Raw genomic sequence first — 27,890 nt, 5'->3', positions numbered from 1 at the left:
GACTGTTCGTCTTCTTGCCTTTGTACGAAGCAAGTAGCTGCTGCAAAGCACCCAAGTGGGGCTCAGCAACTCGAGCGATGTCAAGATCCTTCTTGTGGTGGATAGGCATGCTAGGATGAACGATAATAGATGTTGATGGAACTTTATATGGAATGAGAGCTCGACTGAGTTCGACTAATGCAAGTCGACTTGGAACGAATGGCATATTGATAGTCATTTGGCCTGAGCTTTTATACCGAAACAGTGAAATCGACTCCTAACCAAATTAGGACAACTGAGGACAGTTGAATTCTTTAGTTTGGGGGAGGAGGATATCGATTTGATTGAAAATTTTACAAAATTTCAATTAGACTAATAGTTTGGCAATCAGATTGAATGGTATTGTGAACGCAGTGACCCAGAATTGATCAAAATGATCATACAGAAGGTCAAAATAAGCGGAATGAGTAAAGAAACTGCGCTTAGAACCTGAAAGTGGAGTTGAGAATACCTCCCGACATTGTTATGATCAATGGCGAACGGAGATCGACTTGAGCACTCAGGACAATGAAGACAGGAAAGTCTTGCGGTCCTGATCTCGCATGAAAGTTCATGCCAGGATCCGGAATGGAATCTTACTTTGAACCCCTATCCAAAAGTGGAACTCAGAACTGGCTCGATAATTCGCAAGCACTCATTCAGATTAAAACATGATTTGAGTAAACAAAGTATTGAGAGAAGAGAAAATGTATCTACTCATTCAAATTAATAGGAATGAGCAAGGGCAGCTCCTCAATCAAAGTAAAAGGGATAAATCAAGTATTTGTCTAGAACTTAGGTTCACTCATTCAAATTAATATAAACATGAGCCTGAGAGCTCGTAAATTGATATATACAGGATAGTGTAAGCTATCCACAACAAAATAATAGGTAAACTACCTACAAGAAACACAAGAAAAACAAGAAAGAAACAAGATAGATATTAGATTAATGAAATCTAATTAAAACGAAATGGTCTCGATTGACCGGTGGTCCTGAAAAGGTCCATAATGAGATTTTGGGTTGAAAAACCCGGATGACATGACCGCGAGTGGTCAGCTATAATGAAATATGCAGGTTGAAAAACCCGTCCGTCCGTGTGTGTATAAGAAAAACAAAATTAAAAAATAGAAAAGAAAACGACGCCACGACCCCAAGGAACCAGCTGCGATTAGAGAGTCTGCGCTGGCTCTGCCCCCTTTTCAGGAGACAGAGCTGGCTCGGCCAGACTCTCGATTGCAGGAAGATCCAATTCCATTGGAATGGATCCCCCTACTTGGCTACTGGTACCCTCGTCCGCAGACCCCCTCTCGACTTCCTTGAGGCCTTCCAAAGCCTCAGTAGCAGAATCCGGAGGCGGGGAAGACTCGACCAGGTGCCCTTTGTCGTCGATATGTGCCGTTGACTCGCCAGAATGGATGCTACGGAGTAGATCGATCCATTCCCCTGGAGTCCGATTATCGAAATCCAGCCCACTCAAGTTGAATGGACTGGGCCAACGGAATAGAGTGGCCATAAGGGTCCACTCATTCAGACTAATCGCCCGACGATTGGGCTCGGCGGCCTTGAGTGCTTCCAGTACGACGATAGGGTCCTCTCCGGCATTCTGCAGATCCAAGATGGATCGCAAGAAGAGGTCCCGCGTGGAGTCGAAAAGAGACTCGAGCTGTTTCAATTGGTCGTTCAAGTCGATGGCTCGTCGTAATGAAATTGCTAGATCTAAATAAAATCGAATGAATTAAATTAAATAAATCAAATGAAATTGAATAAAAATAAACTTACTATGCGTACTGCTAGTCGAAGCTTTATGGAGCGCATTGAGCGCATCCATAGCCAGCTCCACATCCAAGGAACCCAAGCACTTTAAACTCCGTGAGGAGCAGGCTTGACATTTATATCCTGGAAGAGGAGCCGAATTAGCTTCCAAATCCCCTCGAGCAAGCGCCGAAACGCAAGCCTGGCTGGGAATGGAAGGCTACATGAACCAAAGCGTGATTAGCAATTAAATTAAAACGAGATATTGAAATTAACTTACATTACGAATCACCCGATTAACCTGCATCAGGTCCTGCATCGTAAAACGAGCATTTTGAGTCTCCAAAATGGAGCCCAGCTCGACAAAGTCAGGATTGATAGCGAGGAGGGGATTCTCGCGATTCAAGGCAGCGCTATTCTATTAAATTAATAGAATTAGTATTAACTAAATCGAATTGAATCACTGTGACTTACCCTGGCATGAGCAAATTTGGGGAAGGGAGTAAAACTCCCAGTTGACTGCTCAGGGAGCCGTAAACGCCCTTGAGCATCCGCCAATAGTACCGGTCGAAAGGTACTATCCGAGGGACGCTCAGGAGCGGATTTTGCTGCAGCTTTGGACACTCGTTTGGGGACGGTCACCCGTTTAACTGAACGGCGAGGAAGTGAAGCTACAATCAAATTGAATTAATAAAATCAAACAAAAAGAAGAATAAAGTCTTACCGGGAAGAGAAGATGTCGTTTTTAGGCGTTTTGGAGGAGGCGCAGAGTCCTCCTCCTCATCCTCATCTTCTTCCTCATCTTCTGACTCTACTTCGTTGGAAGCAGAATCGTCATCCGAAACGACTACTTGTCGGGATTTGCCTTTTGCGGTAGTTGGTGCGATTTTCCTTGAACGAGAAGGGAGTCGAACTCTTTTATAAACCATGGCAGAAGAAGTAGGCTTAGAGGCTTTGGAATCTTCGACTACCTTGACGGTAGTTTTGGGTTTAGGCTCTTTCCTGTCCGTGGAAACCTTGGTAGAAGACGAAGCTCGAGAAGCAGAAACTGCAGACGGGAACCCACTTAAGAGCTCATTGTCTGAGTCTCTTGAACGAGTGGAACGTGGCGATGAAACTGAATCAAAAATAAAGATTAAATGAATAAAATAAGAAATCAATCAACTGAATTAATACTCACAAAACGTGGAAGCATCAGCCTTGAGGCTCTCTAACTCCCGATTCCTTCTAATTAATCGAGGAGGAGCTACAGGCGCCTTGGGAACAGATGTCGAAGATTTGATCTCCAGAGGAGGTGAAAGAGTACTAATTTTTGATGCGACCACCGGTGAAACCTTACCGCGTAAAGAGGCAAAAACATCTAAATCCTTAGAAGGAACCGAACGCATCATTGCGCTTCCTCACGAAAACGTAGACAAAAGGGAATTGGAATGGCAGGGAATTGTTCGAATTTTGGAACCCCCTGCAAATTAAATTAACGAGAATGAAGAGAATTTAATTGAAATGAACACTTACCTCAGCGGAAGACCGATGCTCAGGGGAAATGCCCCATTGCTGCGTCAAATTTTCGCGAAGAAAAATGGGTAGACCGAAAGTAAGAGATTCAGCGGACAATAAGACCTGTTCTGCGAATAAAGGGCAATTTGCCCGACCCATCCAAAAGTCATGAATATAAATCTATGAGGCACTGTTAAATACTTGCAATAAAAAGAAAGATAGAGGTGGCTACGTACCAAAAAGGGAGCAGCCTCCTCAAAAACATTGTAAATCTCCGACTCTGTTGAGGGTGGTTCCTCTACCAAATCCTGTAAGGTTCGAACCGCCATTTGCGCCGAACAAAATAAATCCAATCCGGAAGCCACGGACAATGGACGCAATGTGTCGGGAGGAAAACAGAGAGGAACGAGAGAGCGAGGGTAGGAAAAGGCAGGAAAGGAACTAGACTCATGGTAATCCGGTGAATTTTGAGAATCCAAAACAGGAGGGACATAGTCTCCCTGTTGAAGGCGCTGAAAAATTGAGCTTTCGAAGAATAATGGGAGCGTTGATTTTAAATTGAGTTCAGACAAAAGAACCTGAGCCTCCAAAAGGGAGGTAGGCAGAAGGGTAGTTGAGCCCGAAAATCGAGTTTGACTCGAGGTCGAAGCCATTTTGACAAACGAGATGAAAGAACGGAATAAAGAGGGAAAACGGACTTCAACGAAAAATTTCATTGAACCCCGTGCCCCGAACCAAATAAACGTACACACTGAATCAGTGCGTACGTCAGAGCAGTTCTCCATGAAATGGAAGCTCGTTCTGTGACTAGATGATGAAAAGATTGTGAATTAAATTTTCGAAATGTGATACGAATACCAAAAATGTATTCAATTCAAATTGAGCGCTAAACTGTTACGATTCGTAGCAAGCGTGTGAATAAATTGATAAGATGAGCGCTAGAAACCCATTTGAGGGCATCCAAATTGATTGGAGAACACGGAGAAGTAGAGATCCAAACCCAGTGATTTACATTAATAGGAGATATAGTCTTGTCGAATCAATCTAATAACAGATTGGGTATCCTTTCCCGATACAAAACTATGAATGACCGAGGACGGTCAAATTCTTTAGTTTGGGGGGGATGACACGCCTAAATTTTGGCTAGACGTCTATATTGTGAATTGTGACATTTTCACGTATAGATTTGTATCGAGAGGACTGTAATTGAGACCCAGATTGACAGTCAAAGTCAATACTGAATCAGTCTAATAAGTTGAAGGGACCATATACCCATACTACCACAAGTTGGTTAGTTTACCCATCCCCGATACTACCTACGGATAGCAGTCTACCTGTTTGTCAAGCAGGATTATACCAGACTCGGACTACATCCGAAGGATGACCATTCACGTATGACATACCAAGGGTATTCTTATTGGACCTTACACTGGCAGGAGTTTGGAAGAACTTACTCAAGTGACCATGAACCGAGGATTGACTCGAAATGACTTTCTAGAACTCAGGAATTATCAAAATACTCCTTCTAGAACAAGATCATGCATTAATCTAAAAGACTGCGATTTAGTCTAATAGACCAATCAAGTTGCATGGTTGAGGAAAATGACTAGAAGAACGATCGAAAGACTGCGAGGTTCCGAAGACATATCAAATGAATGTCAAAGAGTCCTGGCGTAGAAAACATTGAAGAATGTAATTAAATGAATACTATGCGTAACTCCCTTGATATAGTATAGGCACAATGGGTGTCTGTTGAAAGAGAGAAGCAATTAGTTTAATCCAGATGAATCAGATTGATAGGATTAGAATCGAGGAGAGCTGATTTGCCTCCGGACGAGATGACAAACGATCGAAGTAAGTGTTGAACCGCAATGACAGTTGAACACCATTCGAGTCATTCTCTAAAAACAATTAAATTAAATGAATATTGAAGTACCTACCTATGTTTGGAGGTATACTAGAATCTTGGAACCAATATGGACCAAATAAGGACATGTAGATTCAAATTAAATAGTATCTGACTGAGTGTAGAAGTTTCCTTGCGGTTCCGAACGTTTATTTTATTAAATTAATTGTACTATGCGACTCTATATTCTGTATGTATAAATAGCGATCCGATGTATCTGGAATACAGGTGATTTTGGGACGACGTTGCAGTGCTAATCCGTAAAAAGGAAAGACACACTCCCGCCAGACTGAAACCTCTTCGCTAGCAGCCATTCGGGCCCGGCACTTGTGAGTATAGGAACGTCGTGTTCTGCTCCTTGTGACTGCGAGAAGTATATCCAGTTGTTGGGTATTCTTCGAACTTAGGATCAGTCGTTGGTCTTAAGGGCAAATCACGCTGTGTGGTTGTGCCAGCACATAGTTCTAGCCCTCTGTAGGGGTCTGTGTGTTTCGGTTTTAATTTACTTTGATTCAAACCCCCAATTCTTGATATACCCAAATCAATACAAACCAAAGCACAAATCGTGCTGAATCTACCTTGATCAAAGGAATATATCGAATCCTTAGAACGATTCAAATTGATTAATCAAAGCTTCGTACTTAGCTCTCAAAGCTTTGCGGAACCTTTGCCAACGCTACCCCTTGCTATTAAATAAATTTGATAGCAGTGAACTCGCATATTGTGTATTAGATTGGTTGGTTGGAGTGCCCATTAGATTCCTTCCTTTCTCTTTCACACAAAAACGAGGCAAGCTCGTTATCGGCTATTGCCCATTCACAAGATTGGTCTAGACGTAGTGTCAACTGAAAATGTAATGTCAGATCCGTCGGCTGCTCCATTACTGGGTCTCCATCATAGATTCCACTGTCGAGCAGTATAGATTCATTGATTTGCTTAAAGAAGTACATGGGCATCTAGCTAAGGACTAGGAAATAATGGTCCTTGAATATATAAGAAAAGCCTTGAGAATTGAAGGGTAGGTAGCTGCTGGAAGATAGGGCTCGGAAGATCAGCGGGATTTCGAGTGCGAACGAAAAAATCTCACGGCGCCCTAAGTTCTGCAAATAGCAGTAATACCTCTCACGAGGACCTTCAGACCCAACATGTCCTTACCATTCTCTGCCATTCTCCCTAGCTTTTGTCCCTAACAGCCTTACCTTGAACAGAGTTGATTCTCCAAATCATATGGCAAGCTCCCACTGATGACTTGAGTTATATAATACGAGGACAATGTTTGAGGTGCTCTTCAACTTCGTGACCAAATTTAGGTCCAAGCTCAGCATCAAGTCGCGTCGTTGAAGAGACTATTCTCAATATGTACCTCTAGTAGCCATTTCAGTCTATTCCAGTAATGGAGCGGAGTTAGAGAAGATTTGTGAACGGAGGGATGTACATAGTGGGTTGATAACTCGCATATGTATGTGACTTTTTCGTGGTGTTCCATTACCACCGTATTTCCTGAGACCTTGAATAAGTCAACTAGTCCACCCATACCGATCCGGCACAACAAGAGGTTCCGGAGATGCTGGTGAGGATCTGAGAATATGATTATTCAAGTATGACAAGGGAGACTTACTCGACACGAGAGAGCTCCTCCAGCTGTGTCCCATTGTTTGTCAAATTATACAGCGCAGCAAAGTCCATATCCTCATCGGTCAATATGAGCATGTTGTCATTCCATGGCGAAGTCGTCAAAATATTTGACGTCCCGCCTCCTGCAGGGGTAGGGACGATAAATAAACCGTTCGGATCGACGATGTCTCCGGTTGGTGTGAGATCCCACGCAGCAATGAACCCAGTGGAGTTGTTGTCACGAGAGCGGGTAGATGCGTAGAGGGTCACTCCGGACGAAGAGAGAGCAATTTCATCGCCCCAGTAAAGCGAGGCATTGCTTGGTGTCAGTCCTAATCACTTGGTCGACATTAGCGGACATTTATGGGGAACAAGCAAAGCCCACCAAACGGTGTGATAGCAAGCGACCTGTCCGTCAAGGCCAGTGCCCCAGTCGACGCATCGAGCTTGAATTGGTCTACGCGGAGGCCTTCTTCGTCAATGACGTAGAGAAAGTTTGCAGTCGGGTCAATGACACCGTGTCGAGGCCCTGCTCCAGAGATGCTGGGAGAAGTTGTATTAATCTGCTGAAGAGGGTTAATAGTAAAAGTATGAACGAGGTTTCCGCCAAGGTCCTGTCAACGAAAACCGGTTACTGATCGTTCGGCATTTCAAGCAAATGGACTTGGTAAAACATACCATGATGTACATATACTGCAAATCAGGTGTGTTTGCAAATCCGTGGAGGGTCGCACCTTCCTCGAATTGAATTCCATGAATGTGTTCGCCGAAAGAACCATCCCCTTTTACAGACCACACGTCTCCACATGGATTGACGAAGTCGAGACCATAGAAATGATTTTCGACGAACTGATTCGCAATCGGTTTAGTACCGCAGGACGGAACAGTGTTGAGAAGACGTGGAGTGAAATCCTTCTGCAGTGCGTATGCTGAATAGGTGCGTTGACCGGCAATAGGATTGGACCACCCAGATGCATAAACGACCCTGCGATTACTCTGCAGAATTTAGCACGCTCGGGATGTTAAGAGAACGGAGACGCACATCAAATGAGAGCCATGGGTGGGCTGAAGCAGCATTGGTAGTGTTGACCAGAGCCAACGTTCCGGTGTCACTGTCGATTTCGAAGGTGTATAAATAACCGTTTCCGACATTCTGAGTACCGTCCAGCATAAGAGTAACATTGTAGTCAGTCCCGAAATTCCCAACTAAAACATGATGGAGTTCTCCGGCGACGGAAGCCAACAAAAGGCTCAATATGCAGGAGTTCTTTGTGAGGTTCATTATTGAGGGCTAAGGGATTGCAAGACGAATAGAAGAGATCTGCATTGATATGATAGAAACGGCGGATGATCACAAGGTGCCATTAGAGAGACACATTGAATTTTCGTATGTACTGTATTGTGCGCGTGTGCGGTTTTGTACAAGGTATACTGGTCGACGAAGTTATACAACATGTACCGCGGTCCGATGATAATAATTTACACAGAGATCTAGTCCAAATGATGTGTTATTTTTTGCTTTCTGTAAGATTCAGATCAACTGACCTTGGCTACTTGAGGGTTCTGTGACATGGCGACCTCATGCGAAAATCATTGTGAGTTTGTAAGATATGATATGATACAAAGAATTATAAAAGATTGACGCTGCTGCTGACTGCGAATATATTAAGCTTTGAATCTCAAAGTAAGATCAACGATAACAACCTGAAGTAAAGTTAACTTACCAGATGATGAGATAGGTGTTATAATGTGGTTCTTCATATTTTTGTGCAGTGAGATTAATTAGCTGGATATATAGGTAAGACAAAATGAATGACAAGTCCAAAAGAATTGTGAACTGCACACCTCAAGCCCAGACTATAGGATCCTGGAGCGTAAGCTCATTCCAAACCCATTTTGAGCCGGCCTTCTTCATGACACCAGGACGGGTATTAGGCATGCCTTCAGCTGTTTCTTCAAAGTATTTCCAAACAACTCCGTTGTAATCCATTTCATAGGTTGAAAGTACCATGGATCATGCGTTATGAAGGGAAGATAATCCGATTGAAAAATCGACTGAGTAGTCAGGAAGACACATTCGCTGTCTGCGCAATGACCTGACAAACGCCAATTAGTACACGGGTAGGCACTTAATGGAGTGGGATCTCACAAAGGCATAAAACATAGTTGATATATCCTTCGGGCATAGGGACTTCCGTGTGACTAGCATAGGTCGTACGCCGATATGTAGCAATTCTATCGCCATCTCGCGTTCCAACAGGCATGTCTGGCGTTAAAAACGCATCTTTCAAACTGAATCTCCTCGCGGGATTCGGGTCTGAAGTAGAATCAAATTCAAAAACAGCAAGCTCTTTAGACCAGTCAATAGGGTCATCTGGGTCATCGATGTGAAAGAGTTCTGCCAGTGCCACTTTGAAAGCAGCTTGGTGTAAACGAATAAAATCTTCCAGTTCGCGGAGACGAATGGATGGATTTGCCTCGGTTGCCCTCTGTTTACAAAACTCTTTGTGGACCTTCCAGTGGGCCTTTTGGTGTTCTCGGCACTCCAGACGCATACGTAACATAAGGGAATTTCGACATCATCTCAACAGTGAAAGACACTCACACAATATTGGACAGCACGACACCCTGCGCAGACTTTGAACGGAGGTTCACCAGCCTGTCTCTTTCGCTCGCAGTGATAGTACACACAGAAATCAGGAGTATTTCTGCTGAAATTTGTTTTCGTATTCTGAGGCTTGATCACGTCCATCGCAGACTATCGCAGATAGAAACAAGGCTCACAAGATTATGTAAGCGCAGAGAAACCGCACTCAAGAGTTATCTTGAGGCAATCTTGGCATTTTGATGCTTTCTGTATTTTGGGGCGGGAGGCTCGTCATGTCGCCTTTTTGAATTTGGTAACGCCACAACCTTTATGCTTCCTGTGAAGGAGGCTACTACTAGTGAATCTAATGACTAGTATTACAATCCCTTGAGCCAGGTTACTGATAAGAAATACACTTTGGACAAACATACAGCCATCGACGATCCTCGAGAACATAAACATGGAGGCGGGAGTGAAAAAAAAGTTTTTGAAAGTCCGTTTGAGTCCAACTCGATCTATGTCACGGTCTCATCGTTCAATTCACCAAAGCAAGCACGAGAGCAGTTCTGGAGGGGATATAGACCTGCACATAATGACCTGAGATCCCAGATGACAATGTGATGTCAGGGTCCCCTGAACTCACCTGCAAGAAGTTCTTTCTCCCATTCCATTCCATTGGAGTAGTGAAGTACTTCCCGCCCGTCTTAGCGTTATCGAACCCGCCGAATCGAGGCTCGTCAGTGGTCAGCACGACCGTGTACTCCCCAGCAGTTTCAATACCAACTCGGTAATCGGTGAAGCTGTTAGTAGGATGGAAGTTGAAAATGAACAGCACGCCGGCACGTTCGTATACAAGGATTTTGTCTACCTCGTGTTTGAGTGAAACGTATGCCTATTGTCTTATGAGATGGTTAAGCAGGACGAGCAGAGTGAAGAGTCTACCTGAGGAGCGGAAAGCCATCCTTTTTGTCCCTCAAGGTGATTCATGGCAGCATCGAATTCATTGAGATATCTGTAGCGAAGGAGAGGATCATCCACAACATTCCATTGGCGACGAGCATAATGGAAGGAGTTGTTGTTGCCAGCACGCGGGAAATCGAGCCACTAGCGAAAAGTTTAGCGGTATCAGGCGAATATGACGTTGATTTTCCTACCTCGGGATGACCAAATTCGTTCCCTTCGAAGTTCAAGTATCCTTCTCCGCCGAGAGAGTGCGTAAGAAGACTAAGACAGAACTTTCAGGAACATGATATCGCTGTAAATCGATTCAGCATACCGAATCATCTTGTGCAGAGCTAAACCACGAGAAATTATTGGTGTCATTTCGGTGAGATCAGACATATGAGTATCTAGCAAATATAGAAGTTAGCATAACTTTCACAACAGATGCAGACTGGACTTACACATTTCTTTATCCATGAGCCAAAATGCAATAGTCTTGTCTCCCACCAACGCCTGATCATGACTCTCACAGTAGGCGATACTCTTTTCGCCGTGTCGCCTATTGGTAAGGGTATGAACTATATTTCCAAGCTCCCATTCGCCATCAGACTTGTGCTTGAGCAGCTTGATCCACATATCAGGTACGGCCATCGATAAGCGGTAGTCAAATCCAACGCCACCCTTGTCCGTGGGGATGCATAGTAGGGGCATGCCAGAAACATCTTCAGCAATGGTGATGACCGAAGGGTACAAAGTATGCATCGCGTCATTCGCCTAAGAATATCATTAAAGTCATCTGTGCAAGTAATTTGGCACGAAACCTACCAGCATTAGGTAAACAATTGCCTCCAAGTCTGCAGCATCTCCAAAGTATTCATGATAACCCCCAGAGAAGCCCGTACCAATTCCGTGGTGTTTGTACATCATGCTCGTCACCCCATCGAAGCGGAATCCATCAAACTGGTATTCTTCAATCCAGAAGCGGAGGTTGCTCATCAAGAATCTCAAAACTTCATGAGATCCATAGTTGAAAAGCCTACTGTCCCAAAGTTCGTGGCGACCTCTTGCTCCCTCGTGGAAGTAGAGATGATCTGTTCCATCGAACTCGTTCAGGCCGTCGAGAACATTTTTACAAGCATGGGAATGAACAATGTCCAGAAGAACGGTTATACCCATACCGTGAGCGGTGTCAATGAGTTCCTTGAGGTCCTCCGGAGAACCATATCTAGAACTCGCGGCAAAGAAGTTAGTGACTTGGTAGCCAAAGGCTAGAGACAACGTCGGTCAAGATCTGAGCGCTACAACTGGAGAGCGAACGGCCTCACATGCATAATATGCGTGCTCCATGACGGCCATCATTTGTATGATGTTATAGCCCAATTTCTGAATACGAGGCAGAATGTTCTGGGTGAATTCTTTGTATGTCCCGACACGACTCTCCGAGGTGGAGATCCCAACGTGGGCCTCGTAAATCTTCGCATCTTTAGGCTTTGGAGGACGAGTGTTCTTGAATTTGTACTTTTGTGACTCGGGTGGGTTCCAGAAACGCGCATCGTAGACAGGAGAGACACTTAAATCTTGAGTAACGCGTTTAATCCAGGTGGGAAGACGCTCGATACGTTGTCCTGAGGGTGTGACCATGGATATCTACAAAAAGAAATGATAAGACTAAATATATGCTGTGAAATATCAACAAACTTTGATTTTTGAGTCGTGAGGGATAGCGCATTGTCCAACAGACGTCGGGGCAATTGTGATCTCCCAAACACCAAAGTCGTTCTTTTTCATCGGGTGACTGCTCCTGTTCCATTCGTCTAGGGGATGAAATCGTTATCGTCAACTGAAGTCTGCAGGAAGTCAACGTACTGAAATCTCCGATGAGATTTGCCTCTCGGGCATTGGGAGCCCATTCTCTATACACCACTTCTCCGTTGCTTCCAACGTTCAGGCCAAACTTGAGATAGCCTTTGGTGAAGTTATCGTATCCCCCTTCATGCTCGTCGATAGTGTCCTTCCACTGACGGAACAAGTCATAGCGTTTGACGATGTTTGGAACGTCTGGTTCAAGATATCCATCGATTTCAACAATCGCTTTTGGGTCGAGGGGTTTGGTGGGCATGATGGTGGTCCAGAAGCAAGATAATTGGAGCCTGGACAAATCCGACCCTCAAAACTCGGTTCGCGTCTTTTTGCTATGACGTACCATACTTCCACCGCGAAATTTCCCCATAAGGGTTACGAGAGCGTGTACAGATAGATAAGAATTCTTCTATACTGTACTGTACACAGTGTACAGAATCGACATACAGTTTACATACGCGTGAACTACACAGGTATTTTACGGTACCTGTCGAGATGGAATATTTGCTCGTGGTATTGTCGGCATGAAGGATCTCCTGCACGACAAGATCAATGAAAATTTGACATCAGTGCAAATTGAGTACTTACCTGTTCAATACGAGGCCTTTCAGCGCTCGGATTTCCTTCTTCATTTCATCCGCTGGTTCAATAGAGGAAGCGGTTGTGCCAGGTATTGATGGTGGACGATATGGTGTGTAAAGGTTTGAGCTAATGTAACCGGTAAACTCCGTCATGGCTTGCAGAGTATACTGATAAGGGCTGGACGTTGTTGGGTACTGGAAAGTTGAAATCACTTTGGATAGAGAATCAAGAGAAGAAATGAAAGCCGTCGGAACAACGGGTTCTGGAGGGACATAAACCCAGCGTACAGGCGCTGACGCTCCCTCTGGGGAGTCTTGAGATGTCAATTCTTTGAATACGGGGGTTGTCGATAGAACGTCCCACAAAGTGCGCTGAATATCGATTAAGGAATAACACTATAGATGTAGGGACAAGATACGCACTTCGAATACAAGTCCTTCATCGCTAACCAACCACGGAATGCGACTTTCCAGGACCTGGAATAGTTCCTCTGTTCGAGGATTGCTATCCGCACAACCAGGGAGTGCCCGGTAATCCTCCCATGCGCATCGTAGAAGGGTAATTTGGGGAAGCTGATTTACATTCAGATTCTGGGTTTCGGACTCTTTGAGAACGTCCAATAAACTGTGACAGCTTGCAAATGTCGAATGTTCCTTGTGAGGAACCGGACGCGGTAACGGCGCATAACATTGTGTTTGAGTTTCTTTGAAAGATTGAAGGGACGCGTTTAACTTCTGTAGAAGGTTAATCTGATGCATTTTTAGCGATTTTCGTGCTTCCGCGGTCCGCACGATGCGAGGAAGTAAAACTTTCTAGAGTTTATGAGTTTGAAAGCGGTAAGTTCGCGGTAAAAGTTGAGCGCACATGGTAAAGAAGAAGTAGGGCAGCAGATCCGCCAGCTACCCATGTAAGTAGTCTAGCCAGGCCGATAAGTAGCGTGAGTAAGCCTGAAGGTAGAGGCTGGGGATAGGTCCTAGGTGGAACCCTGGGTAATTGTGGAGGCTACACAAACGTGAACTTGTGAGAGAAGGTAATGCAAGATGAAGCGAGACGCACTAGCTCCCTGAGAAGCAGTTCAATTTCATGCTCGTTGAGGCCCTTGTCTAAGAGGAATCTCCGCTTTGCGAATACATCCTGAGACTGGATTTGGGAAGAACGCAGAAATATTCTGGCACGCGATATTAGTTCGGATCTGTTATTCTCTTCTACAGTGCTCTGAGAGGGCTGATGTGTTCCAGATTGAGAGCCTGAGACTTGCAATGGTTCTGAAGGTGCTGGTAGCGATGTAGTTGATTTGTCTTCCTCAGCCATCGGTGCCACTGGTAAAGTTACAGAATCCGGCACTTCCGGCAATTCGAATTCCCTCTTACTCTCGTCCGGCCATGATGAGTTTTATTACCTGGATCTTATTACTACTATCATGCAATCTATTAACATATTCTGCATCTGCATTGCGAGAGACCACTATCCAGTACAAGCCACTTCCATCCCTCCGAGAGCAAGCTCGGATTCGAGATCATTGGCTCAAGGAAAGGATCTCACGTATTCCCTCTCTCCTTAAAAAACATGGTGTGGATGCTTGGCTGGTGAGCATCAACAAACGCAGCTGATTTGTTCGCGCCTCATTCGCACTCAGATGAGCCAAAGAGAGCACGCTGAAGACACTATCTGGTGGTCAATCAAGAATGCCACCGATTATGATGCTCATAGACGCACCGTTCTTCTATTCCATACAAACGAATCTGCACTTGAAGGTTATCCTAACCCACTAACATAGGTAGACAATACCGGGCAAGTATAGCCTGAATTGCTTCGAGTCCTTGAGGACTTCAATCCTCCACGCATTGCTATCAACGTTGACCGAAATATTGCGTTTGCTGGAGGTTTGCATGTCGGGGAGTATGACACCACAGCACAAGCCCTTGGCCCCGAATGGATGCACCGGATGGTAAACGTTCCCCTGCTTGGCATTGAGTATGTTACTACCAAACTGGAGACCCAACTCAAATACTATCGCGACGTGCAAGATATTGTTTGGCTTATGATGGAAGAGGGTTTCTCCCGCCATACTATCAATCCAGGTGTGACGACGACTGAGGTAAAGGATTTTTCCCTAAAGTCGTAGTTTGAATCGCTCATGTGTATATATGCTCTTCAAACAGGACTTAGGTTGGTGGTACCGCGAAAAGATGCTCACGCTCAATTTAACCACTTGGAACCATCCCCGAATCTCTGTCCTCACTGAGGAGTCATTTCCTGGTTGGAGTGGCACAGACGACATTATTCAGCAAGGCGACTTACTACACATTGATTGGGGTATAACAGCAATGGGCATGAACACTGATACACAGCACATGGCATATGTCCTCCGTGACGGTGAGACGGATGCTCCCGATAGTTTGAAGCAGGGTCTGAAGAAAGCCAACCGTATGCAAGACATACACCTTGATATAATGAGAGCGGGAATGACGGGGAATGAAGTGCTTCAAAATTGCCTTGCTCAAATGAAGATCGAAGGCATCGAAGGACAAATTTATTCTCATCCAATTGGAGATTGGGGTAATGCATTATTCTACATCTACAGCCTTCTTCTTCTTTCTGAATACTTTTTCCTTATATGTTCAGGTCATGATGCAGGCGCTGTTATTGGTGAGACTTCCGCTGTGAAAACGTTGGCTACCTGACTGAACAGGGATATAAGGCTTTACCAACCTGCCTGAGCATGTTCCCATCCTTGGAGAGTTGGCCATCTTACCTGACACTTACTACAGCATAGAGTTATATGCTTACCATTTTGTTTTTGAGCGGAACGAAACGATCAGGTTCCGTATCGAGGAAAATGCTTACTGGGACAAAGAGACTGAGAGATGGAAGTTTGTCAAAGGACGACAAGAAAAGTTCTATTTAATTGATAAGCCGAAAGACACACCTCTTTGGAAGGTACAAGTTTGAGCTTTGCTGTACATACTACTTAACCATGCAAATTTTGAGGTACGAATTTTCCCAATTTCTTACATCATCATACGGGGCTTGGTAAGAGGATCGGGATTACCGACGGTAGTTCCACGGTAGCCCCTCCTTATAAGCGGCTTATTTCCGTATTAGATGAACCAAGCCCCAGATGCTTTTTATGCAACCTTCCGTACCCGCCCTCCCGGCTTCTCTTGATTTCCACGGTAAGACTGTCCTTGTCACAGGTGCAAACAGTGGTCTAGGCAGGGCGGCATGTTTGCATTACCTACAGCACAACGTCTCCACTCTTATTATCACCGTACGACGTTTGTCCGAAGGCGAAGTGGTCAAATCGGAGATACTTGCTCAACGGGAAGGGAAGAGTGAGGACGATCAACCCAAGATACTCGTCTTTGAACTCGACCTTTCTTCTCACTCTTCCGTCACCGCGTTTGCTGCGAAACTCAAGGCGGAGGTTCCCTGCCTGCATATCGCGCTCCTGAATGCAGGTGTATTCCTGCTCGATTGGAAGGTTTCTCCTCATACTGGAAATGAAATGACATTTCAAGTGAATTATCTATCAAACGCGATACTATCCTTGTTGCTCCTTCCCTTGCTACGCAGCACGGCAGAAGCCACTAGTCCCCCGACACCTTCGTATCTGTCCATTGTCGCTTCACAGAAGTATAGTGATTCACGATTTATCGGAAACCCCATTCCGGAATCAACTACAGTATTTGATGCCTGCAATGACGAGAAAACGTTTCAGCCGTGGTCATTATACGCTGATTCTAAACTCCTCGTTCGCCTCTTCGTGAAGGAATTAGCGACCCACGTGGATTCGTCGAACGTTATCGTCAACTGCATGTGTCCTGGGATGGTGAAGACCAATCTCGCTCGCAGTCTTTCTCTCCCACTCAGACTTGTAGGACGTTTGGTCCTCTCTGTTCGAGCGAGGTCGCCAGAGGTGGGATCGAGGGTGCTAGTGTATGCAGCAGGGGTGCTGGAAAACACAGTCACGGGGAGATGTTGGTAGTGTATGAAAACTTGCCGTGCGTAGAATTTCTTTATATCATTCGTTCACACTTACGAAGCTGTTACCAGGGTAATTTCTTGGATTGAGAGCAAAGAAGGAGAGCTAATGCAGGCAAAACTTTGGCGCGAAACCCTTGACGCATTAGAGAAGAATTCCTCTGGATCAATTGTTTCTTCATCTCTTGCATAATTTATGACTCGGAATCTCTCGAGTATCACAGAGACGGAGATAATGAAATTGTGTTCAAAGCTAGTGATGTGGCGAAACTTGTCTCGCAAAGGGAGTTAGGCTAACTTCATTGCGGCTCTGACTAGCTTGCAAAGTGAGTGTGGACGTTAGTCTGCAAAGATCGCTGTCACGGTAGAACAAAACCGCAGACCTTCCGAAACAGTGGATTGAAGAATAGCAGAGGGTTCGTCCACTATTGATACATGATGGGAGTCTAGTAGGGGGCAGTAACATAGCGCTAATGGTCAGACTTTTCCTTGTGAAAATAGACTCATCGTTGTTGGTAATGACTTGAAGGAAAGACAACCTACAATTTTGGAAATCGATGGGGTGTGACTCCGAGCGCATGAGGAAGAGCCTGAGGGAGGTCGAAAACAGATTGCGGCGTGTAATAAACTGACCATCCTATGGATGAGAGTCTGGTTCCATTGGAATATACTGCCAAGCGGTCAGGCCCTTTCCGACAATGATTCAAATCTGTCCGAGCCTCTTCAAAAAAAATAAAAAAGTACAAGTTACGCGTTCGGGGCCAAAAGGAGAGCATCTTGAGTGCTGTGTCGTTGCAATTTGTTATATGTATTGAAGCTCATTTGAGTCCAAAACCACACGAGAGCGTCTAGACGCGTTCACGCCGTACGATCTATTCTTCGAAAAGTTTGCCGTATGATTGAAGCATCGGCTTTGGTCGTTTGATAATCATCAATGCAAGGCGCCTATTCCAGCAAAATTCTGCACTGCCACAAAATCCAGTTCTCTTCTTGTTCATCATGCAAAGCGACGATGTGATTTGGTCTGTGATAAATCACCAGTTCTGCTCTTACAAAGTCAAGTAATAGGACATATACTACCTACCAGGCTAGCCTCGCTGATTTTAGAACAGAACTGCCACCCAAAATTTCTGTCGCAATGAATACAATGTAACGGGCCTTTGCAATCGACAGTCATGTCCATTAGCCAACTCCAGATATGCGACTATCAGGGAACACGAAGGTGATCTCACCATCAATTTCATTTTCTGCACTTCGAGCTTGTTTAATTTGCAACCAGGCATATTATATCTATATGTCAAGACCATCGAACGAGCACATTCCCCTGCACACATGTGGGAGAAGATAACATTATCAAATAACTATTCAAAGGCTTTAGAACAGGTGCGTCGCAAAGTGACTCGTCGCTCTTCCTTTCCTTACATCCATCTTTCTATACACTTGCAGATTGACAACGAATTAATACATTGGCCGAATTTCATGATCCACAAATGCAAGCAAAGGGTCACCAAAATCACTCAATATCTTATCAAGATGCGTCGTCTACAACTACGGCAAGAGTACGTTGCAAACGTTTTTTTCCAGATCCCTTGTTAACTCATTCTTAGGCCCAAACTTGTGGGAGTGAAGAAAAAACTGGACAGACGGGAGACTGTCCGAGAACGAAAAGCTCTTTCTGCTGCTCACCTCGAAAAATCGATCGAGAAAGAGCTCATTGAGCGACTCAAATCAAAAGCGTACGGTGACGCGCCTCTCAACGTTAATGAGAGTGTATGGCAAGCATTTTTGGATCGTGAGAAGGGCGACAAAGGAAAGGGCGTAGCTAATGAGCTTGAGGATATGGTCGATGACGAAACAGATGAAGAGTTAGAGGAAGAACTTGAGGAAGAGATGGACGATTGGGGTTCCAGAGAGTTTGTGAGCGATATAAGTGGGGACGAGGATGACGATGAAGACGGTTTAAGTGATCTGGAAGACGTTGTGGTGCGTTCCTTCGTTCTGATTTTTCGCTGAACACGTATTGACAATCATGTAGGATCAGGGATCAGGGAGCGATGAAGATGTTGAAGATGGCGATTCGAATGAAGAAAACTCTAAACCAAAACCATCGACGCTGGGGAAGAGGAAAGCCCCAGCTCCAAAAGCACCCAAAAAACGTCCAGAAAAGCGACCAAAGAGTAAATCTTCCTATGTTCTTTTATGTCCCTTCGAATCACTGACTAATATCTGTATAGAAGGGCCACGGGTGGAAGTGGAATACGAACAGGAAGTGGAGAGCGTACCACTTTCGCTCGCAAATTGGTAGCTATGTATCGTCAGCTTCGTTATATACCTGGTACCTGTGCCCTGCCCGATTCGGTATTGCAGTGTAGAAGAATTCATTCGTCTTCGAATATGCAATATCGAGCTACTCAGTGTGTTTTCGGCCCTGCATCTTTCGTTTCAAATATGGCGCAACTTCCATTGTTGTTTCTCAATATGCCTCTCGATTGGTCAATTATAGATTCGAACAGGGTAACCCATCGAAGTTGACGTTGATAGTCGCACTGAAAGACAGAAATGACAGTGACCATGGTTGTAGGAACTTGCTTTTATTGGCGCTCAATAATTGACTTCCTTTTTCAGCAACGGGTACGTTTACTCAAATCACCGATTCAGTTATACATCAAAATCAACGATTCGTTTCAAGCTTTTCTCCTAGTTTTCATTCAATGGTACAGAGATGAACTACAAATACAAATTATCCATGATTCAATGACCTTCAACGATATCTCCATCATAACGAACAAGTGAGAGGAGGTGTAAATTCAGGAGATTGTTATTTTCTTGGGCTCGGCCTCTGGCGTCGACTTTGGGAACGTCACAGTCAAAACACCATTCTCCATTGAGGCCTTGATTTCTTCGTCCTGAAAATTGAACGTGAGTTTCATTTCAAGCAATGTGATAGGAGCCTCGAGAGCCTACCTTTACACCTCGAGGGAGCTGCAATGCTCGAGCAAAGCTTCCATATCTCCTCTCGCGAACGGCATACCCGTCCTCGTTGTGTTCTGAAGACACCTTGCTTTCGCCAGAGATTGTCAATCGACCATCGTGAACGTCGATCTGGACGTCCTCTTTCTTGAGGCCAGGTAGCTCGAACGTCGCGGTGACCGTGTTCTTGTCAGCGTTTTCGTGCAAGTCCATTCTGTGCGGAATCAATGTAAGCAACAAAGATCGAAGACCTTGGACTCAACGATGTGATGAAACTTACCTTGGCTTCACTGGTAGATTCACTGTACTAGCAGCGTCTCCATTTCGAACTGAAGACTGGTTGTTAATCAAAGGCGAAAAGGCCGAGTCGAATAGCCGGTCGAAGACGCGGTCAAAGTGGTAAGAAGGCTCGTAGAAGTAGAGAGACATTTGAGGTGAGGTTGGTAAGTTTGGTGTGTTTGTGGATTAGATGCGATTTCTTTTTTCTTGGAGCCTCGAGGGCCCCGCATGGGTCCTTTTATGTTGCTTGTGTTTTGCTAGAACTTTCCACGACGACCTCTCTTATTCTGTTAATGATACTAGAAGGTTCGAGAAGTGCTTGAATGGATATTCAGCGCTTACCAAGCGCTTATTCGAGAATGTTCCAGGGGTGTCCTTACAATTCATTCCTTCATTCTTTCATCTGCAACTGACATCATCAAGTATCTCTTCGCCGTCTTCGACAGCGTCATGATAGAGAGTTCGAGAATGTCCTACATGAGTTTCTAAAGAGGATATAAGTCAGGCCGTCTTTTCCTCATTTCTTCTCAAACACAACTCAAAATCAAGTAACAAATCCTTCTACATCCACAATCACATTCGACACCAACAAGATGTCTCTTTACTTCTACGAGCCAAGCTACAACTGGGACCGTCTTTTTGACGAGGCTTTTAGCTCTCGCGCTTCCCGTGGCGGTGAAAGTCAAGGTCAAAGCCAAGCTCTGACCCAAAATTCCGATACGACCCAAAGATTCTTCAAACCAAAGTATGTTCTTCCGCTTGCAATCATAATTCCACTTTCGTTTACTAATATTTTCATAGAATGGATCTTCATGAAGACAAAGAAAAGAACCTTGTCACCGCTACGTTCGAGTTCCCCGGCGTAAAAAAGGAAGATGTCCAGGTTGACGTTCACAACGGGCGTTTGACTGTTGCCGCAGAAACTAAACTCTCGGATGACCGCGAACAGGATGGTTACGCGGTGAGGGAGAGGAGCTTTGGTAAATACTCTCGAACTCTGCAGCTCCCAAAGGGTGTCAAGGTGGGTGGTCAATTTTTGTTGAGTTCTTGGAGCATGGATTGTGTACTGACTTTCGATATAGGAAGAGGAAATCAAAGCCTCAATGGAGAATGGTGTCTTGACAGTCACCTTCCCAAAAGCTAGCGCTGAACAAGCCCCGAAGAAAATCACAGTAGCCTGACTGCAGGATATGCATGCACACCACAGCCGTTTGACTTGAATCGAATTTACCTGTGATCTGAACCTGTACTTGTATAATTCAATATCATCATTTCTCTACGAAAAAAAAAACTATGTATCTAGGTAGCATACCTCCGGAAAAATTCGTACACTCTGACATATGTTCAAAGAATTACTTTTCTAGGTTTCCCAAGTAAACAATTATAAGTACATCAACAACTAATTACAATATCCTAAAGACATGGCCCGTATTGTGCATTGGTGACATGCGCCATGATACCACTAGCCAAACTTTGCACACTGAATATCGAACCACCCTGTAGTAGTGAAGAATGTTATTAACAATGTACCGAGAACAGTTGGAGAATTATCACTTACCGCATCTGCTGCATACCACACAGAACCGATGTCAAGCTGAGAGTCAGTGGCCAGTCGGAGTACGGCCTCGCTCTGGGAGCCAATGAAAGAGTTGTACTTGGCTGCGAGTTCAGGGTAATTTGGATGAACAAAGGTGAGGAAGTATTGGAGATGCTTCAGCCATATGCCCTGCACAATAGCTGAGTGAGATCTTTGTGTCGGAGCACAGGTGGACAGGTAGACTTGCCTTAAAAATTTGCTACACATTGCTTCAACATTCAGCCATGAAAGAGGAAATGATGTGGACCTCACCTGGTCTGAATCACATGGGATACCTTCAAGAACCACATCATCACAGGATTCCTTCAAGATTCCGTTCATGGTCAAGTTACGAATCGTGGCATCGATAGTGATTTCCGCTTCAGAAATTAGCGTCTCGTTACCGGTCGCGGCATAGAGTGCTCCAAGCCCAGAGAGTATAACGCCTTGATTATACGTCCAAGTAGTCTTCGTGGTCGTAAATCAATGGTCAGCATGCTGTACATAGAGCCACATACTTCGCCGTTGTTCACACATGTGCCTAATACAAGGCCATCGTTGTACAATCCTTGGTCGTTGCGCATGCCAGAGCCCTCGACTACATATGGAAAAGGAACTCAGCAGTGGATCGCCATGGAAAAGATTATGAGTGTAACATACTCCATGCCCATACCTATGGCAAGTCCAACATGAGACTAATGTGTACATCTGAAGTCAAGACGAAAGAACGAGACCTTTTTTGCATTCTCCAGATAAGTTTCATTTTTGAATCGTAGGTAACCTATATTTCAAGTGAGAGTCTAAAACTGGGGATTGCAGCGATCATCAGTGTAGTTCTCACCTTGAGCTGATAGCGTTAGGAATAGCTCGTTGGTTATTGCATTCTTGTATGTATGATCGACCGTCCACCACACTAAGTTAATTAGAATCCTTGTGAATAGACTGGTTACAGCATTCATACTTACCTCCGCCGCCGCAAGTGTCATCCCAATTTGACGCTATGAGGTCGTATACTGTTGCCGCGGCAGCCTGAAGCAAGCATTAGCAACACGGATACGCTGACAAACAAGTAGCATACGAAGAAGTCATCCACATCAGGTTGGTGGCGAGTCGCCTTATAATCGGCCATAGTCCACAAAGCGAGAACAGCCCACTATAGGTTGCACATTAATCAGTTCTATAGGAGTAGGAAGTTACCCACCCCGGCATCATCGAAAAATGGTCCCGTAAATGTCTCCCAATTGGTAGAAGGAACGAGTGCATTACGTCCAAGAAAAGAGTTGTCGGCTAGTCCATCAAAGTCTGAACGACCGGTTTGCAGCATAAGTAAGTGTAGTGTCTCCATGGTGTTCTGTTGAACAATTGCTGCGGTAAGCGAGTGATGAAGTATGCTCAACGGATTGAACAATTACCGAATCTGTCCAGAAAGAGCCATTAATTGAGTTACCAGTGGTTGGGTCATAATCCACGTTCTTGTAGTGGTCCGCTTCGTTCTGAGTTGGTGAGGAAGGGAGAAGGTTGACATTATATTCATATGTCACTTATGAGGAAGACAGGCTCACAAAGGCCAATGCCACAGTAGAAGGACACTCAAAATCGGTCACTACATCTGCTCTATCTTGAATTTTTGCCCCAGATACAGCCAAAAGTGCAATGAAGATAACATATAACAGCTGAGGGAGAGAATTGAGATGCATGGGGAGTTTGAGAACGAAAAATCGTTCTTTAGTATGATATGGACCAAGACTTAGGAACGAACGAGGGACTGACCTGGACGCATGAATAAAAGAATCGAAGAGAGAAGCAGTGTTTAGAGAGTTATGATCACAAGGGCATGGCAAGGCATGGCTTTGATAACGCGACAGTCCCTCGTCGGACCGTTCTGTCAATGCTCATCAGAAAACAGTCCAGCTTAGTAGAAGATTGCTGAGGTGTTTGATACGGTTTGATTCGAGGAGAAGAACATAGTCTCGATTAGCGGTGGAGTCCAGGAAACGCACGTCGCACGACGCAAAGAGCGAGCAAATAAAGATATCTGTGCTAAAGCTGACCCGCTAAGAAATTCATGATTAAGGAAGTAGAACCAGGTGAAGATTCCGATTCAGAGCTGTGACAAATATTTGGTTCGTGTGGCAATAGCGGGAAACGCGGTCACATTTTCGCCACGGGCGTGTTTCGGCAAAGCCCGTGCGAATAAATATCTTCCTTTTCTACATACGCCCAAGATGGCGGTGAAGCTATAACGCATTAACTCATAATACCTTGCTACCAACGCTCTATTCGTACTGCTCAATGATGTAGAAGGCTTTACAGGGCTCAAGTTTCTCAACAAATCGAACTTTCTTTCCGTCCAAGGGCGTACGATAGTCTTCGATTTTTTGAAGAAATCTAATGACAGGAATCCAGATGCCAATGACATGTATATCTACAGTTTTCAAGCTATGGTTGACTTGTCTGTGGGTCGGATTTCTACGGCTACGCCATATCGGTTCTGATCATTAACAAAACTTTGACCAAATTGCACACCTACGGAAGAAGAATGGGCGTGTTTTGAGGTAGGGTTTATTCATGGAAGGGAAAAGTTGATAGCAAACATTCATATACAGGAGATTAAGACGGAAAACGCGTCGAAGTAACGAACACGACTTACAGCGCTCTCATTTTCAGGGTCTTACGTGAAGTTGACAATGAGGGTCGGCTGGGATGCTACCTGATGCTACCGTGTTCCCAGTCTCGAAACATTCCTCAAGGCAACTGCCAAATTGAATGATATCGGGACAGGAATGGGTCTCGAGCGATCGAAGTACGGTATTGTGTGCAAGGCTATCTGGGAACGACTATTCGGGAAGAAAACACGGGATCAAAAACAGCCAGAGAAAGAGAGTGGAAGAATGGCTGAAATGCCTTGACACAAATGCTAGGGAAGATGAAAATGACGACGAAGAGTAAGAGAATATAGTATTTTATTCAGGTGTTCAAACTAAGGACGAAGACATGAAGGATCCCGAGTTCAGTCCAACTCGAGTCTGGAAGCAGTACATGAGTTGCCCTCAGAGTGTGCCCACTCTCCCTCTGCGTGGTCCGTCCTGGGACATCACTTTGTGGACGAAAGAACAAAAAAAGCCTTTCTTCTTCAACTCGATGTCTCGATTTTCTTGGCTCTCCTTTCATATACAATGCTTGTGTACAATACAAGACCTGCTTGCGCTGACTCCGTGATACGCACGTACTTATTAATGTTTAGGTCTTCCAGTCGTTTCTATGAATTAGCTATGCTGTGCTCTTCATTCCCTGTCCTTTATAATTGAATGAGCTCCGCCACGCGTCCGAATACAAAGATATGAGACAGGTTGATATGAATGGGGACTGTGCTGTATAAAGTGAGTACCTTCTCCCCAGCAACTTTCTGTTCTGCCTCTCAGCACCTCAACCCTATCACGTCCAGAAAGATGCGCAGCTTGCCCAAATTTGTATGTGCTATTCCAATTGCTGGGTGTGTTTATCTTCAATCCTCATCTGTTGCAGGAAATCATACCGAAAGGCCACACGTTCGTCGCATACACCAAGCTCTTTTTGACTTCCTTCCATGCCAAAAGGATACAAAATGAATTGTATACCAGAGCGTTGCATCGGGACCCCGCGATGTACGATATCTTAGGGTTCTCAGGTGAATACCTTCTACCGTTGCGAATGCCTTCGATTGAAATCGTGTTAGGACATGACGCTTTGGGCGCTTTTGCGTTGATTGAAGAACATTTCGACAAAATCATGGAAAACGTAGCCAAGAAACAATGGGATGCAGTATATGTTCTTCTAGACGGCTTCGCAATGTACAATTTTCGGGCTTGTCCGAAGCCTATGGGTATGAATATATATTCAGTATCGATCATTGCCTCCGTATTCACTGAACACAATGGGCAGATATATTGGACACGAAACGCAAGCACGGCTTACTCAAGGTCTATGGTGCTTGCGTCGTGACTATGCTTAGAGAACTCGACAAACTGGGCCGACTCAACGTGCAGAACTTCCCTGGTCTGGAATACTTTCTTCGGTACACAATAGAATGGACCGAGTGGGCCAAAGATGAGTTGGTGAACCATTTACATCTAAGAAGTGACATATTGCCGCACTTGGGAGTTTGCAAAGCAATCGCGTACAGGTTGTTCAAGGATCAGACAGTAGAGGATCATACCTTGCACCTGGCTCGCATTCGAGAATGGGTTCAGTGGCTGGAACCTAGAGCCACCGAAGAAGATCACGACTATGCAGGTACGAAGGGCTGGGTTCAAGATTGGCTTATACAGGAATGGCCATCCCTTCTTCTTGGAGTTAATCCCTGGTACCTTGCCGGAGAGGACGACAACTCGTTGCTGAAGGATCCAAGACTTGACCTAGCACTAGAATGGGATTCATTTTCCATTTACAGACAGGAAAACCCACTTGTACCGCCGAAGGGTCTGAGCTGGGAGTTCAAGGACTGGTCAAAAGAAGATCGCGATGCACATAGGGATGGTACTGTCTTCGAGATACCTTCAAGCGGAGATGGAGACGGAAATGGTAGTGACAAGGAGTCTATGGGCTGGGGAATGGAACATTCATTCTGGCAGTAGAAATGTGATGCAAATGCATTTGTAACTCTACATGTAGATTGACAGACAGAAACAACCGATTTCGATTATATGTATGTTGCAGCCAAACGACTCACGATGTAAGTTTCGGTGTTAACAGGGGGATATCTGGCTTCCTTGCCGCAATTCGGAAGACACTCAATCAATGTGTCGAAATTTGGATTTGAAAAAAATGCGATGGATTGACGAGCGGGAGTAATGGTTTCTGTTGAGCTTATCATTTTCGCCGGGGCAACGACACGATGCAGAGTAGACCGAAGAACGTCGTTACTCCATCTTGCGAGCAGGTCTCCTACGTTGATGACAATAGTGCCCGACTATGTATGAAAAGTCCGTTAACAAAGAACCGAACTCGAGACGAGAAGCTTACGATAGGAGTCGCAGGAACAAATACTCCTGATTGTGGATCCATAACTTCAAGCCCGCCAACCTGAGCCTACGATGTCAACGGCGCAAATAATACTACGGACGAGTACAAACCGAATCCTATGTAATCGTCAAGAGCTTTAGCATGGAAACAGAATAACCACTTACCTGGAATAACAGTGTTAGTGTACCATAGTCTACGAAATGAGAAGTGAGCAAGTGGTGGCCAAGTTGATAGCAGACAGACACACCGCTATGAGCGCCAGCTCTAGCTTGCCCATCCCCGTCAAGAAATGCGCGTTTGATCGGTGGGTATGAAAGTAGACGCAGATTATGGCATTGTTGGTCAATCTTGCGGTCAAAGAAATCTTGCGAAAGATCTAAACCGAGGGCAACTGACTGCATCATCTCAACGTGGAGGTTATGGCACGTCTGCGGATAGAAGACGGAAGTATTAATGTTGCATGTAGCGATACGGAACTTGAGTGGTGATCACCTGAAAGAAGTTCAGCATCGTTTTGTTGAACCCTGGAACATCGCTCTCTTTGGGCCATTGATTCTTCCACTCCGAGTCCCAATCCCGCCCAATTTCCATAGTCTCTTTGAAGTCTGGTGCCTTTTCACGGAGAGCAGATATCTCAGCAGCGTTGGCGGATTGAGTGACGCGTTCACGGCCAATTTGAACGTATCCACGGTTGGAACGAGGATCCTCCCATGCGAGTTGGGCCTAATTCAGATTGGGTATTCGTCAGAAAGAGGGGTGGTGAGTTCAGTGACTATTCACCTTCACACCCTCAGGCAATTTGAAGAACTCTGCGCTCTGAACGAATTGTTATTTATATTTTGTGTGAGGCCGCACACGATCGATTTATTACCTTTCGGAAGACATTGGAAACCGTATCTAAATGTGTGACCAAGTCAGCAAAAGGGTCATCCCCTTAACGAAGAACCACATACCTTCTAGAATACCGTGATTAGACACATAGATAAAACCGCTGTTCTTGAAGGCAGATACTATCTCATTCGCTGTTTCCTTCTTCTCTGCAAGGGATCGCGCTTCCCGGAACCTGGAGAAATCAATAACAGGAATGCGGAAACTAGCGGCGGCGCTGGCAAAACATCGCTTTCGAAGGCCAAATGAACGAACACGGACTGAAGCTCGGAATAACATGAGAGCAGGAAGAAGCGTTCACGAGGTCTTCATTTTCAAAGTGGCGGCATGATAAGAGAAGCATTCCGTGGACCTTTCCGAAGTCCGAAATTTCCTTTCTAGAAGATCACTCGAGATAAATTCCAAAGCGTAAATTCATGTATGTAGGAATT

At 44.9% G+C, this 27,890-nt stretch overlaps 13 protein-coding genes across 13 annotated transcripts; 6 read left to right on the top strand and 7 right to left on the bottom strand.

Moving 5' to 3' along the window:
• Window positions 1-6,697: 6,697 nt before the first annotated feature.
• C8R40DRAFT_1041474 (3-carboxy-cis cis-mucoante lactonizing enzyme) lies at window positions 6,698-7,961 on the bottom strand (the record flags this gene model as incomplete). Its single annotated transcript, XM_046224003.1, has 5 exons — window positions 6,698-6,743; window positions 6,795-7,122; window positions 7,176-7,404; window positions 7,469-7,786; window positions 7,833-7,961. 5 exons carry the CDS (start codon window positions 7,959-7,961, stop codon window positions 6,698-6,700), a joined length of 1,050 nt encoding a protein of 349 aa, XP_046088099.1.
• A 740-nt stretch (window positions 7,962-8,701) lies between these two features.
• Window positions 8,702-9,354, bottom strand: C8R40DRAFT_1168925 (uncharacterized protein; the record flags this gene model as incomplete). Its single annotated transcript, XM_046231276.1, has 2 exons — window positions 8,702-8,886; window positions 8,940-9,354. The coding sequence occupies 2 exons, from the start codon at window positions 9,352-9,354 to the stop codon at window positions 8,702-8,704; spliced, it is 600 nt and encodes a 199-aa protein (XP_046088098.1).
• A 234-nt stretch (window positions 9,355-9,588) lies between these two features.
• On the bottom strand, window positions 9,589-12,563 carry C8R40DRAFT_1248866 (glycoside hydrolase family 13 protein). Its single transcript, XM_046233664.1, has 10 exons — window positions 12,186-12,563; window positions 12,018-12,133; window positions 11,645-11,966; window positions 11,145-11,587; window positions 10,781-11,093; window positions 10,654-10,726; window positions 10,532-10,601; window positions 10,320-10,481; window positions 10,021-10,269; window positions 9,589-9,960 (listed from the first exon to the last, which is right to left on the bottom strand). Exons 1-10 carry the CDS (start codon window positions 12,436-12,438, stop codon window positions 9,913-9,915), a joined length of 2,049 nt encoding a protein of 682 aa, XP_046088097.1. The 5' UTR covers window positions 12,439-12,563; the 3' UTR covers window positions 9,589-9,912.
• C8R40DRAFT_1248862 (uncharacterized protein) lies at window positions 12,544-14,100 on the bottom strand. Its single transcript, XM_046233663.1, has 5 exons — window positions 13,818-14,100; window positions 13,626-13,763; window positions 13,184-13,573; window positions 12,768-13,132; window positions 12,544-12,715 (listed from the first exon to the last, which is right to left on the bottom strand). Exons 1-5 carry the CDS (start codon window positions 14,070-14,072, stop codon window positions 12,658-12,660), a joined length of 1,206 nt encoding a protein of 401 aa, XP_046088096.1. The 5' UTR covers window positions 14,073-14,100; the 3' UTR covers window positions 12,544-12,657.
• Window positions 14,101-14,146: 46 nt separating this feature from the next.
• Window positions 14,147-15,445, top strand: C8R40DRAFT_1168922 (uncharacterized protein; the record flags this gene model as incomplete). Its single annotated transcript, XM_046231275.1, has 4 exons — window positions 14,147-14,347; window positions 14,398-14,515; window positions 14,579-14,859; window positions 14,924-15,445. 4 exons carry the CDS (start codon window positions 14,147-14,149, stop codon window positions 15,443-15,445), a joined length of 1,122 nt encoding a protein of 373 aa, XP_046088095.1.
• Window positions 15,446-15,882: 437 nt separating this feature from the next.
• Window positions 15,883-16,938, top strand: C8R40DRAFT_1168921 (uncharacterized protein; the record flags this gene model as incomplete). Its single annotated transcript, XM_046231274.1, has 2 exons — window positions 15,883-16,741; window positions 16,808-16,938. 2 exons carry the CDS (start codon window positions 15,883-15,885, stop codon window positions 16,936-16,938), a joined length of 990 nt encoding a protein of 329 aa, XP_046088094.1.
• Window positions 16,939-17,719: 781 nt separating this feature from the next.
• Window positions 17,720-19,422, top strand: C8R40DRAFT_1096932 (ribosomal L28e protein family-domain-containing protein). Its single transcript, XM_046227756.1, has 7 exons — window positions 17,720-17,806; window positions 17,858-17,967; window positions 18,025-18,128; window positions 18,192-18,304; window positions 18,353-18,728; window positions 18,781-18,922; window positions 18,980-19,422. Exons 1-7 carry the CDS (start codon window positions 17,745-17,747, stop codon window positions 19,048-19,050), a joined length of 978 nt encoding a protein of 325 aa, XP_046088093.1. The 5' UTR covers window positions 17,720-17,744; the 3' UTR covers window positions 19,051-19,422.
• A 130-nt stretch (window positions 19,423-19,552) lies between these two features.
• Window positions 19,553-20,144, bottom strand: C8R40DRAFT_1159886 (small heat shock protein; the record flags this gene model as incomplete). Its single annotated transcript, XM_046229947.1, has 3 exons — window positions 19,553-19,651; window positions 19,710-19,929; window positions 19,996-20,144. 3 exons carry the CDS (start codon window positions 20,142-20,144, stop codon window positions 19,553-19,555), a joined length of 468 nt encoding a protein of 155 aa, XP_046088092.1.
• A 443-nt stretch (window positions 20,145-20,587) lies between these two features.
• On the top strand, window positions 20,588-21,175 carry C8R40DRAFT_1168918 (HSP20-like chaperone; the record flags this gene model as incomplete). Its single annotated transcript, XM_046231273.1, has 3 exons — window positions 20,588-20,739; window positions 20,796-21,015; window positions 21,077-21,175. The coding sequence occupies 3 exons, from the start codon at window positions 20,588-20,590 to the stop codon at window positions 21,173-21,175; spliced, it is 471 nt and encodes a 156-aa protein (XP_046088091.1).
• A 232-nt stretch (window positions 21,176-21,407) lies between these two features.
• Window positions 21,408-23,267, bottom strand: C8R40DRAFT_1068220 (glycoside hydrolase family 76 protein; the record flags this gene model as incomplete). Its single annotated transcript, XM_046225978.1, has 12 exons — window positions 21,408-21,491; window positions 21,553-21,720; window positions 21,844-22,038; window positions 22,089-22,168; window positions 22,231-22,243; window positions 22,305-22,351; window positions 22,412-22,483; window positions 22,536-22,599; window positions 22,649-22,723; window positions 22,772-22,921; window positions 22,983-23,063; window positions 23,133-23,267. The coding sequence occupies 12 exons, from the start codon at window positions 23,265-23,267 to the stop codon at window positions 21,408-21,410; spliced, it is 1,164 nt and encodes a 387-aa protein (XP_046088090.1).
• A 1,288-nt stretch (window positions 23,268-24,555) lies between these two features.
• C8R40DRAFT_1014859 (uncharacterized protein) lies at window positions 24,556-24,705 on the top strand (the record flags this gene model as incomplete). The annotated part of the gene is made up of 1 exon (XM_046222915.1): window positions 24,556-24,705. A coding segment is annotated over one exon (150 nt), but the record flags the coding sequence as incomplete, so codon positions are not given.
• Window positions 24,706-24,848: 143 nt separating this feature from the next.
• C8R40DRAFT_86902 (uncharacterized protein) lies at window positions 24,849-26,313 on the top strand. The gene is made up of 5 exons (XM_046236501.1): window positions 24,849-24,950; window positions 25,016-25,040; window positions 25,096-25,237; window positions 25,286-25,432; window positions 25,492-26,313. The coding sequence occupies exons 2-5, from the start codon at window positions 25,020-25,022 to the stop codon at window positions 26,181-26,183; spliced, it is 1,002 nt and encodes a 333-aa protein (XP_046088088.1). The 5' UTR covers window positions 24,849-24,950; window positions 25,016-25,019; the 3' UTR covers window positions 26,184-26,313.
• Window positions 26,216-27,800, bottom strand: C8R40DRAFT_86872 (uncharacterized protein). The gene is made up of 9 exons (XM_046236499.1): window positions 27,525-27,800; window positions 27,443-27,468; window positions 27,352-27,387; window positions 27,064-27,294; window positions 26,819-26,999; window positions 26,736-26,764; window positions 26,682-26,687; window positions 26,572-26,631; window positions 26,216-26,518 (listed from the first exon to the last, which is right to left on the bottom strand). The coding sequence occupies exons 1-9, from the start codon at window positions 27,736-27,738 to the stop codon at window positions 26,249-26,251; spliced, it is 1,053 nt and encodes a 350-aa protein (XP_046088087.1). The 5' UTR covers window positions 27,739-27,800; the 3' UTR covers window positions 26,216-26,248.
• Between the last annotated feature and the right edge of the window lie 90 nt (window positions 27,801-27,890).

This window comes from Lentinula edodes, assembly GCF_021015755.1.
Source record: "Lentinula edodes strain Le(Bin) 0899 ss11 chromosome Unknown C8R40scaffold_11, whole genome shotgun sequence".
NCBI lineage: Eukaryota > Fungi > Basidiomycota > Agaricomycetes > Agaricales > Omphalotaceae > Lentinula > Lentinula edodes.
This window is presented reverse-complemented; position numbering and strand designations above follow the sequence as displayed.

What these genes read in the sequence shown, in the direction of transcription:
- C8R40DRAFT_1248866 (XM_046233664.1), bottom strand. Translation starts at nt 12,438, where the DNA reads ATGCCCACCAAACCCCTCGACCCAAAAGCGATTGTTGAAATCGATGGA. An exon ending in CTCACGACTCAAAAATCAAA is followed by an intron (nt 11,967 to 12,017) that starts GTTTGTTGATAT and finishes TTCTTTTTGTAG; the next exon opens with ATATCCATGGTCACACCCTC. An exon ending in GGAGAAAGAACTTCTTGCAG is followed by an intron (nt 9,961 to 10,020) that starts GTGAGTTCAGGG and finishes CATTATGTGCAG; the next exon opens with GTCTATATCCCCTCCAGAAC.
- C8R40DRAFT_1248862 (XM_046233663.1), bottom strand. Translation starts at nt 14,072, where the DNA reads ATGGCTGAGGAAGACAAATCAACTACATCGCTACCAGCACCTTCAGAA. An exon ending in AACTGCTTCTCAGGGAGCTA is followed by an intron (nt 13,764 to 13,817) that starts GTGCGTCTCGCT and finishes ACGTTTGTGTAG; the next exon opens with CCTCCACAATTACCCAGGGT. An exon ending in ATGAAGGACTTGTATTCGAA is followed by an intron (nt 13,133 to 13,183) that starts GTGCGTATCTTG and finishes ATCGATATTCAG; the next exon opens with CGCACTTTGTGGGACGTTCT.
- C8R40DRAFT_1096932 (XM_046227756.1), top strand. Translation starts at nt 17,745, where the DNA reads ATGCAAAGCGACGATGTGATTTGGTCTGTGATAAATCACCAGTTCTGC. An exon ending in GACTATCAGGGAACACGAAG is followed by an intron (nt 17,968 to 18,024) that starts GTGATCTCACCA and finishes ATTTGCAACCAG; the next exon opens with GCATATTATATCTATATGTC. An exon ending in ATTCAAAGGCTTTAGAACAG is followed by an intron (nt 18,129 to 18,191) that starts GTGCGTCGCAAA and finishes ATACACTTGCAG; the next exon opens with ATTGACAACGAATTAATACA.
- C8R40DRAFT_86902 (XM_046236501.1), top strand. Translation starts at nt 25,020, where the DNA reads ATGCGCAGCTTGCCCAAATTT. An exon ending in CGATATCTTAGGGTTCTCAG is followed by an intron (nt 25,238 to 25,285) that starts GTGAATACCTTC and finishes AAATCGTGTTAG; the next exon opens with GACATGACGCTTTGGGCGCT. An exon ending in GGCTTGTCCGAAGCCTATGG is followed by an intron (nt 25,433 to 25,491) that starts GTATGAATATAT and finishes CACAATGGGCAG; the next exon opens with ATATATTGGACACGAAACGC.
- C8R40DRAFT_86872 (XM_046236499.1), bottom strand. Translation starts at nt 27,738, where the DNA reads ATGTTATTCCGAGCTTCAGTCCGTGTTCGTTCATTTGGCCTTCGAAAG. An exon ending in TAATCACGGTATTCTAGAAG is followed by an intron (nt 27,469 to 27,524) that starts GTATGTGGTTCT and finishes TCACACATTTAG; the next exon opens with ATACGGTTTCCAATGTCTTC. An exon ending in TTTCCAATGTCTTCCGAAAG is followed by an intron (nt 27,388 to 27,442) that starts GTAATAAATCGA and finishes CAATTCGTTCAG; the next exon opens with AGCGCAGAGTTCTTCAAATT.